The 11,052-nt window shown below is 35.4% G+C and overlaps 1 protein-coding gene across 1 annotated transcript in view; it reads left to right on the forward strand.

The window, feature by feature from the left end:
* ZYG11B (zyg-11 family member B, cell cycle regulator) overlaps positions 1-11,052 on the forward strand; it is a 64,263-nt gene that overhangs the window by 22,771 nt on the left and 30,440 nt on the right. Inside the window, 3 exon segments of the mRNA XM_006919206.3 lie at positions 1,326-2,080; positions 6,865-7,005; positions 9,043-9,190. Coding sequence (XP_006919268.1) covers positions 1,326-2,080; positions 6,865-7,005; positions 9,043-9,190 — 1,044 coding nt within the window.

The raw sequence follows: 11,052 nt of genomic DNA on the forward strand, positions 1-11,052 counted from the left end.
CTTATAGCATACCTTAATTTGGACTATCTGCATTTCAAGTACTTGATAGCTGTGTGTGGCTAGTGTCTACTGTATTGGAAAGCATAGCTGTAGAATAATGGAATTCTTAAGATAGAATCAGTCATTTTTGTCTATTGTGACAGGTTTTGTAAAGGTTTTTCTTGATTTTAGCACTTTAATGATAATTAAGTTTTCAAAATCCACTGGAGAGCAGTGCTTCCTTTAAAAAACAACTTCAGTACTAATTTAAGAATGATTGGCTCGTTGCCTGAGCTATATTTTTAGTATGAGTCTTCTGAGGTGCCACTTAGAATTCTTCCCTTGACTCTAGGCCATTTATATGTCTGGTCCCAACTGTTCACTCACCCTATACTTTTCTTAGGCTACTTTTTATTGACATGGCTGTTACTTCTTTCATGGTAAGTGTTGTATAGTTGATATGTGATATTGTTGGGATAGATGTGGCTCCAAAACATCATCTATTCTGGCACTATTAATTAGTAGTCAGGTAGATCTCTAAGGGACTTCAAGAGGTTACTTTGTTCACTCTATTTGAATTTATCTGACAAGGAAGGACTATAACTTCTAGATCCTTTTAATAAGATTTCAGATCTTATTAGCTAGTGGTTTAATAAAGAACTACAGACATATGTGTGCTAAATATATTTGTGTGTAGATATGTTTGCGTGTATAATAATGTTATAGCAAATTTAAAGGATGGGTTAAAAATGCATTGGAAACAAATTAATCCCCAGATCTAGTAGCTTAACACAAAGTTATCACCTCACTCGTGGTGCATAAATGCTGCAAGTCCATGGAGGTTTCTGCTCCATGGTCACCCTAGGATCCAGGATGATCGAAGCGCCATTCTTATAAAACTATATTATCTAGAACTTGAAGGCTCCTCATTTGTCATAGAAGGAAAAGATAGCATTGAAAATCATGGACTGGCTCTCAGGTGCTTCTGCCTACAGCCTATTGGCCAAAACCAGAAACATGACCCCATCTAATTCCAAAGGTGGGCTGGGAAATATTGTTTTCCATGTGGCCAGGGAGATGAGGAGAACCAAATGTTAGTATCAGTAATGTCTCCTACAGTCCTGATTCTGCCACTTGCTAGCTCTGTGATCTTGGAAAACCACTTTTCTGAGCCCCAGTTACCCATCTATAAATTGTAGATAGTATTTTTACCTAAGTCAGTTTTATATATATTAAATGAAATATTGTTACATGGGAGTGCTTTGGAAATGTAAAGTATGCTGATAATTTTAGCTATTCTTTAACCATTTTTTGAAGTTAAAGTGCTGCTGCGTTTTTTTTTCCAGGTCTACTGAATGATGGAACTGTGGGTATTTTTAGGGGCAACCAGATGCGCTTAAAAAGAGCTTGCATTCGCAAAGCCAAGATCTCTGCTGTTGCTTTCCGGAAAGCCTTCTGCCACCACAAGTTAGTAGAACTTGATGCTACCGGTGTGAATGCTGACATCACGATTACAGACATCATCAGTGGTCTTGGTAGTAACAAATGGATCCAGCAAAATCTCCAGTGCTTAGTGCTGAACTCATTAACTCTGTCTCTTGAAGATCCTTATGAGCGGTGTTTCAGCCGGCTTTCTGGCCTTCGAGCATTAAGCATCACCAATGTTCTCTTTTACAATGAAGACCTGGCTGAAGTTGCCTCATTGCCAAGATTAGAGAGCCTGGATATTTCTAACACCTCAATCACAGACATCACAGCTCTGCTGGCCTGCAAAGACCGACTCAAGTCTTTAACCATGCACCACTTGAAATGTTTAAAAATGACAACTACCCAGATACTGGATGTTGTTCGAGAACTAAAACATCTGAATCATCTTGATATTTCAGATGATAAACAGTTTACATCAGACATAGCTCTTCGCTTACTAGAACAAAAGGACATCCTACCCAACCTCGTCTCCCTGGATGTTTCTGGGAGAAAGCACGTGACAGATAAAGCTGTTGAAGCCTTTATACAGCAACGGCCCAGCATGCAGTTTGTAGGTTTGCTGGCCACTGATGCTGGTTACTCTGAATTCCTCACAGGCGAAGGACATTTGAAGGTTAGATGTTAAAAATGTATTATTTTGTCAGGCTGACCAATCTCTTAGTTACATAAGACTCCATTAAGATAAATGTCTACTCTATGGAACATGTTCGTGAAACAGGGCATTGTATAGTGGACAGACCTTGCTTTAGAGACAGAATCCTAATTAAAATCCTAGCTTACTTGCTTTATGACACAGAGCAAGCTATGATGTAACTTTTTTGAGTTTCTATTTCTTTATTTATGAAATAGATATCATTCCTACCTTGCAGAGTTCTTCCAAAGATTAATAATTGTATCTGTAAAGTGCAAGTCACGTAGTAGGCCCTGGATAAATGATAGTTCTTATGATGATATGTTTAGATATTTTGAACCATTTTTTTCATGGATCACTTCAAAGAAACTAGGGATACTCTTTATTAATTGCATATCTAATGGGAAATCAAGGTCTCCAAGGAGAACTCTACTGTAGAAATGCTATAATTTTGCTTTTCTTAGGTTTCTTATGCCTAATGGTTTAAATTCAGTTTAGCAGATATCTATTTGGCTTGTTATAGCTGGGGATTCAAATATGAAAAAGATACAGAATCTACCTCCCAGGACCTTAGTCTGATAGAAGTAGTGGTGATATGATCATAAAAAAACCCATAAAGCCAAGGATCAATATATTTACTATAAGAGAGTAGGAGAAATTTCTTCTAGTTGGAGAATTTAGGGCTTGATGGAGAAGAAGATATCTGTGTTAGACTTTAAACGATACAATTATGGCAAGTTTAAGGAAACGTAATACATTTTAACATACACCGTATCCTCTAGATGCTTTATATCGATAGGTGTTAACCCCATTTAATAGATGAGAAACGTAGACTCACAGAAATTATTGATTTACTATTAGTTAGAACCAACATTTGAATCTATATCTATCTAGTTCTAGAGCCCCACCCCCCACCTCTCATCCCCTACCTATACCGCTTAAGCAGAAGCATTCTTTGATCCTACCTGGAACAGAGTTAGGGGTGGCCTAGAAGTGCATATTGTGGCCAAAATGGCAAGGTATCTTTTTTGAGCAACTGTCACTGATCTCAAAAAAGGAGAAGGAAAGATTAGTTATAAACATCTTATAAACATTTCAGTTCTTAGATTATTTTTAAATTTAGACTTTAGAAAATAGAATATAGAAACAATTTTGAGTTACCCTTTTACTAATTCATTCGATAACTATTTTATCAAGTGCCTCTGTTCCAGCTATTGTGTTGGACATAGCGATTTGATGGTGAGGCCAAACAGATATGATTTGCCCTCATGGAGCTTGTAGTTTAGTAAGGGGTCAGACAATCAAATATGTTGTGTGTGGGAGCACACACATTTCAAATATATATATTTAGTTCATATACATGTATATTTATATGTTATATATACACACACGGATATATAACCTATAAACTGTATAGTTACAAGATATACAGAGAGACTTGACTTCGTTTAAGCCTTCTCTGAGAAATTGACAAATGAGTGGAGATCTTAAGAGTGAGTATCTTGGTAGAGAACAATGTGAACGGAGAGAATAATAGATGCAAAATATGTGTGGTAGGAAGGATCGTGGTACATCCAAGGAACTAAAGAATCGCTGCTGTAACTAGAGCTTAACAGTAGAAAGTCACAGAGCTGTGAGACGAGGTGGAGAAAGTAGGTGGCAAGATCACATAAGCTAGATGCAGGGCAACAGGAAGTGTGAGGAACTTACTTCACTTGTTATGGAACAAGCTAGATTTCTAGCACAGGGCTTGTTGATGAAGGAAGCACAATAATGTAAATTACTATTTTAATGTCGCTTAACTGCTTAACAGATGGGTCAGACAGTAAAGAATTGTAAAATTAAAGGGGAAGAAATCCCTGTGTGCTGGGAGTTGAGGACAGATTTCTCAGAAGAGGTGAGCTTGACCTGCATCCTGAAGGATGAAAGGAATATATCCCTGATACATTAACCTACATTAACCTAAATAACCTCAAGGTAAAGATCCTATAATAGTTGTGATCCCAGAGCAGTATGATTTTTACTAATTCTTTTTACGACCAATAGACCTTATAGTGAATTAGCCTGTTTTAAAATCGAGGCTAGTAGGACATTTGTATTCCATGCCCCTGAAACAAGCTTGATTTCACAAATGCAGCTGTTATTACGTCGAAATCTTGGCCCTAGGAAATACTTCATTTGCTATCATTATCTAATTTCTACCTCTATAAATTTGAAACAGTGATTCTCAACCTTGACCACAATTAAAATTACCTGGAGTGTAATTATGTGAGATGATGGATGTGTTAACTAACCTTACTGTTGTAATCATCTCATAGTATATACATGTATCAAATCATCATTTTGTATACCTTAAACTTACATAATTTTATATGTCAATTATTGTTGATAAAGCTGGAAAAAAATTCAATTAAAAAAATCACCTGGGGAACTTGAATAATTAAATTAGAATCACAGGGAGATGGGACCCAGGCTTCAGGATTTTTTTTTTAAAGCTCCTTAGGTGATTGCAATATGCAGCCAAAGTTGAGAATCATTGTTTTAAACTATTTTTTTAAAAATAGAGATCATCAGAGCTTTGCCCTTTATTCAGCTATATACAAAAATTGATGTTCCATTTAAATTTTTTGTTTGACTACTGATTTAAAAGTTGAAAAATGATACTTCATGTTAAAAGAAGAGAGCTGAGATTTCCCTGTCTCCCTTTTTAGAATTGTCTAATTTAGCAGTTGATGAAAAACCTGTCTGAAATTATTGTCTTAGTGTTGTGATGCCTCAAATTAGTTTAGATTGGATTTTTGGCTTTACATTCCTCAGTTTTTTTGGGCCACACTAAAGAATGCAAGATATAGAGGCAATGTGACTTCTCGGTATTCTTTAGAAGGTATTACTTATATGGTACTCTGAGTGGGTGGTTATAAGAACAGTTTAGGTTTTTTTTGTAGTTACATATATATAATATTTATTTTGATCTCTTGACTCTGTGCAGTATTATTGTCCTCAGCGAGAGGGAATGGCTTTCTTTAGGGTCACAACCAGATGACATTAGAGCCTGCCCCTCTACCCTTAGACTATTTGATTCCAAAGCATGTGTCCTTCCTACTACATATCTTTACCTCTATTTGAGTAGCTTAGTTCTTTACTTTCCTCTCAGTTTCTGGTCCCAACACAGAGGGTTTTCCTACCATAGAATTGCCAACTCTGTCATCACTATTTCATCACAGTTATTCAATAACTGCTTATATATGTGAATACATAGTCAAGACTAATGCGTATGTATGTTATACATGAATAATTTAAAAAGCATTTTGAAAAGAAACTAACATTGTTATATCTACAATCTTACAAATGCTTAATATATGCCTTTGTGTCACTTGGCACATATCTGTACTGTAGTCTAATTGATGTAGCATAGCACATCAATGGTTGAAATGTCAGCCATGATGCAGCCCTTCATTTCCTCAAAGCTGCACATTCCTACTTGAATATTATATGTTCATATAAAACCTAGTTACTCAGCAATATATTTTTGAAGTATTTATTTTTGTGCCACCCTATATAATGCTACTGCCAAAAGATTTAGTCTAACAACTTAATGAGAGGATTATAGCTCTCTGAATGATAAGGGCTTTTTAAAAAACATGTTTTTAACCTTTTCGTAAGATCAGACAGATACAAAGACCACAAATAACAAATGTATAGCTTAATGAATAAAGCTATACCATCACTCAGGTCAACAAAAAGAACTTTGTCAGCGAGCCTGAAGCTCTTCTGTGTGTCCCATCCTTATCCTTTCTCATAAAAGTAACCTGTATCCTGATTTTAATTATAATCACGTCCTTGCTTTTCTTTATAGTTTTATGACCCAACTGTTTATCTCTAGGCACTTAATCTTGCCCATTTTTCAAAATTGTCTTTTGAGTATTTTTTAATTTACAGGTTCCCCCTCTATCTCTTTCTTTTCCTTATGATTTTTCTATTAAACAATCCAGCCTTTTTGACTTTATAGTTTTCCTCAATCTGGTTTTTCTTGATTTTATGTACTTTTGGTACGTATTTCTCTGTTTTTGTATTTTCTGTAAATCGTTAGCTGGATTTGGAGGTTTAATCAGACTCATGTTTGATACCTTTGGCAGGACCCTTAGGTATTGTGCTCTTTCATTAAGGAAGTACATAATGTCCGGTCGATTTTTTTCTGTGGTATTAGCAGTTGTTGGAACTTAACACCTAATTGTATTAATTCATTGGGGATCATGGTGCTATTCTAATAATTGCTTTTTCACTTATTAGTTTGATTCCTTTAATAAAGAACCACTTCTTGTTCTATATACTTGGTTATCCAATGGTACATGAAACAGTTTAAGTGTGTTAATCTGTGTAAATGGGAAATTCCCAGATGGACTTAATTTTGAACAGAACCTCTTGATGCTGAATGGGAACTTGATAAATCTGGGAAAATTAATATATTTATTTGATGAATATGTACTGAATGCTTATTGTGAGGCACACATAATGCTAGCTATTGAGATACAGTGATGAATGGGTCAGTCTAGTGAAAAGATTATGATAATGGCTAAAATATATCTTTTTAACACATGTACACCTCCATAGGATGACTGTTCTGGATAGATGGAAAGTAATCATTCACATTTGTTTTAAGCCTTACATAGCTATTCTGGATGCTATCTATACAATTGATGTTTGGATAGAGGAAGTTAGAGGGTTGAAGAGAATCCTAAAAGTGAATTTTCTGGCTATGTTCAAAGGTATCTGGAGAAGCCAATGAAACTCAGATTGCAGAAGCATTGAAGCGGTACAGTGAACGGGCATTCTTTGTCCGGGAAGCTCTATTTCACCTTTTTAGCCTGACTCATGTGATGGAAAAAACAAAGCCAGAAATTTTAAAGGTAAGAATTAAGAAACTGAATATGAAAAATTTGAATTTATGTGCCTGGACAGATGATGGTTTTGTGAAGAAAATTTGTGAAAATTTGCATTTAGTCTTCGATTTTTTTTTTGTAATAGGATTAATGATGTGTGATTTCAGTTATTAGCTGTAAATGAAAATGAGAGAAGGTAGGTTGCTTAATATTATTGAAGTTTTATAATAGTCTCATTAAGCAATATAAATGCCTCCCAGGTCGTATTTAACTACCCAAAACCAGTGACCAGTGTGATATATTTTTTTTACCAGTTGTAGTAAAAAATGGAAGTATATGATTGGAAGGACACTGCATTGTACATTAGCTCTGTGTTGCTTCCATAAGGCACTTTTCCATGCCATTTATGAACTTCCTGTGCTTTCATAACCAAATAATTCATGTTATTCCCCAATTAAGATATTTTAACCAAGACAGCTTTTGAATGGCAAGAAAGGAAGATTCTTAATTTTGTTTATTGCTTGGGGTAGTTTGTCAGACTTGTCCACCACAAGTCTAGAATGTTGCATATTTTAAAAAGCATATTTGTAAAAAAAAATTAAATTAAAAAGTAAAAATAAGAAGCATATTCGTGAACCCTACCCCAAGAAATTTAGATTCAATAGGCCTAAATGAGATAAAAGAATCTGCATTTTAATAATCCCTCATGATAATCTTTATGCACATTCAATTTGGAAACCATTGAGTGTAGGACTGTATTATCTTTGGTACCTCACTCATATAGTGGACACGACAATCCCAAGAGATGTTTTATTTTCTAATTCACAGATTGTGTAACTGAGGGTCTGTGAGGTAAAGTAATAATTAGTGGCAGAGCCAGAGATGCCTTAACCTCCAGGTACCTTAAATTTTGAGAATGGGGTGCTTGGATAGGAACCAGTAACATTTCAGTAACTAGTAACATTTCAGTCCCAAACTTGTCACTCTCTCCATACATACCAGAGGATATTGGCACTTGATATATGCGTTATCTTTTTTTTGGTATTGGTTACCATGAACCTGAGTAACAAAGAACTAGACCTCTAGTCCCCATCTGAACTATTTATTCATTTATTCAGAGAATGATGCATAGAGAATGAAAAGAATATAGGCAGTCACTTTAAGGAGTTTTGCTGCAAAGGGGAGCAAAGAAAAAAGTTGGTAGTTGCTTGAGGAAGTGGATTTGTTTGTTTTTTTAACATGAGAAACAAAATAGTTGTTCATATGCTGATATGAAAGATTCAATACAGAATTTAAAAAATGATGTAAGAGTGAGACGGGAGAAGAGCTGAAGTAGTATCCTTGAGTAGACAAGAAAGGAAAGATCTAGCACATAAGGAGGGATTATCTTTAGACAGGACCCCCCCCCTAAAAAAAAAGTCATTTATGGTAACAGGCAGAAAGGCAGCACATGTATGTATGTATGCTGGTAAGAGGGTATTTATATTAGTATGAATTTGAAGTTCTTTCTGATTGCTTCAGTTTTTTCTCAGTATAGTTGGAAACAAGGTCTTCAGCTAATAATGAGGCATGGGGAGGATTTGTTGGGGATTTGAAGAGAAAGGAAAAGGTGAGAAATAATTATCTAGGCCAGAGGGAAGTAAGTGGATTTTATTGTACTCTGACTTTAGCAGTATTTCAAGAAACTGAATGTTGGGATTTGAAAGTGAAGTTTGCCACTGGTTTACTCTATTCAAGCTGGTAGGAATTTATTTAGTGCTTAGCATATAACAGGCACTGTACTAGGTCTTGGAAATACAAAGATGAGTTACCTGAATAGAAAAGACTCATTAGCCTTACAGAAAAATCTCTGGATGTGAATGAACAGCTTGATACCTATCTCAACCAAGTGTGTAGGAACTAAGTATTAGAGAGTAACTGTTATGTCCTGGGCTCTTTGCACATGAGAATAAAAAAGTTACTTAAGACATCTTAGAAATTATTATAGATTAACAAAATAATGTTGCTATGTGAAGAAGGTTTATATTTATAAGGTAGATTAAGAGAACTATTTTTTTCCCCCAGCTTGTGGTTACTGGGATGAGAAACCACCCTATGAATTTACCAGTGCAACTTGCTGCAAGTGCCTGTGTGTTTAACTTAACCAAGCAGGATCTTGCTGCAGAATATAAATGCCTCCCAGGTCGTATTTAACTACCCAAAACCAGTGACCAGTGTGATATATTTTTTTTACCAGTTGTAGTAAAAAATGGAAGTATATGATTGGAAGGACACTGCATTGTACATTAGCTCTGTGTTGCTTCCATAAGGCACTTTTCCATGCCATTTATGAACTTCCTGTGCTTTCATAACCAAATAATTCATGTTATTCCCCAATTAAGATATTTTAACCAAGACAGCTTTTGAATGGCAAGAAAGGAAGATTCTTAATTTTGTTTATTGCTTGGGGTAGTTTGTCAGACTTGTCCACCACAAGTCTAGAATGTTGCATATTTTAAAAAGCATATTTGTAAAAAAAAATTAAATTAAAAAGTAAAAATAAGAAGCATATTCGTGAACCCTACCCCAAGAAATTTAGATTCAATAGGCCTAAATGAGATAAAAGAATCTGCATTTTAATAATCCCTCATGATAATCTTTATGCACATTCAATTTGGAAACCAGTGAGTGTAGGACTGTATTATCTTTGGTACCTCACTCATATAGTGGACACGACAATCCCAAGAGATGTTTTATTTTCTAATTCACAGATTGTGTAACTGAGGGTCTGTGAGGTAAAGTAATAATTAGTGGCAGAGCCAGAGATGCCTTAACCTCCAGGTACCTTAAATTTTGAGAATGGGGTGCTTGGATAGGAACCAGTAACATTTCAGTAACTAGTAACATTTCAGTCCCAAACTTGTCACTCTCTCCATACATACCAGAGGATATTGGCACTTGATATATGCGTTATCTTTTTTTTGGTATTGGTTACCATGAACCTGAGTAACAAAGAACTAGACCTCTAGTCCCCATCTGAACTATTTATTCATTTATTCAGAGAATGATGCATAGAGAATGAAAAGAATATAGGCAGTCACTTTAAGGAGTTTTGCTGCAAAGGGGAGCAAAGAAAAAAGTTGGTAGTTGCTTGAGGAAGTGGATTTGTTTGTTTTTTTAACATGAGAAACAAAATAGTTTGTTCATATGTGATATGAAAGATTCAATACAGAATTTAAAAAATGATGTAAGAGTGAGACGGGAGAAGAGCTGAAGTAGTATCCTTGAGTAGACAAGAAAGGAAAGATCTAGCACATAAGGAGGGATTATCTTTAGACAGGACCCCGCCCCCCTAAAAAAAAAAGTCATTTATGGTAACAGGCAGAAAGGCAGCACATGTATGTATGTATGCTGGTAAGAGGGTATTTATATTAGTATGAATTTGAAGTTCTTTCTGATTGCTTCAGTTTTTTCTCAGTATAGTTGGAAACAAGGTCTTCAGCTAATAATGAGGCATGGGGAGGATTTGTTGGGGATTTGAAGAGAAAGGAAAAGGTGAGAAATAATTATCTAGGCCAGAGGGAAGTAAGTGGATTTTATTGTACTCTGACTTTAGCAGTATTTCAAGAAACTGAATGTTGGGATTTGAAAGTGAAGTTTGCCACTGGTTTACTCTATTCAAGCTGGTAGGAATTTATTTAGTGCTTAGCATATAACAGGCACTGTACTAGGTCTTGGAAATACAAAGATGAGTTACCTGAATAGAAAAGACTCATTAGCCTTACAGAAAAATCTCTGGATGTGAATGAACAGCTTGATACCTATCTCAACCAAGTGTGCAGGAACTAAGTATTAGAGAGTAACTGTTATGTCCTGGGCTCTTTGCACATGAGAATAAAAAAGTTACTTAAGACATCTTAGAAATTATTATAGATTAACAAAATAATGTTGCTATGTGAAGAAGGTTTATATTTATAAGGTAGATTAAGAGAACTATTTTTTTCCCCCAGCTTGTGGTTACTGGGATGAGAAACCACCCTATGAATTTACCAGTGCAACTTGCTGCAAGTGCCTGTGTGTTTAACTTAACCAAGC

Source organism: Pteropus alecto, unplaced genomic scaffold (genome assembly GCF_000325575.1).
Source record: "Pteropus alecto unplaced genomic scaffold, ASM32557v1 scaffold25, whole genome shotgun sequence".
Taxonomy (NCBI): domain Eukaryota; kingdom Metazoa; phylum Chordata; class Mammalia; order Chiroptera; family Pteropodidae; genus Pteropus; species Pteropus alecto.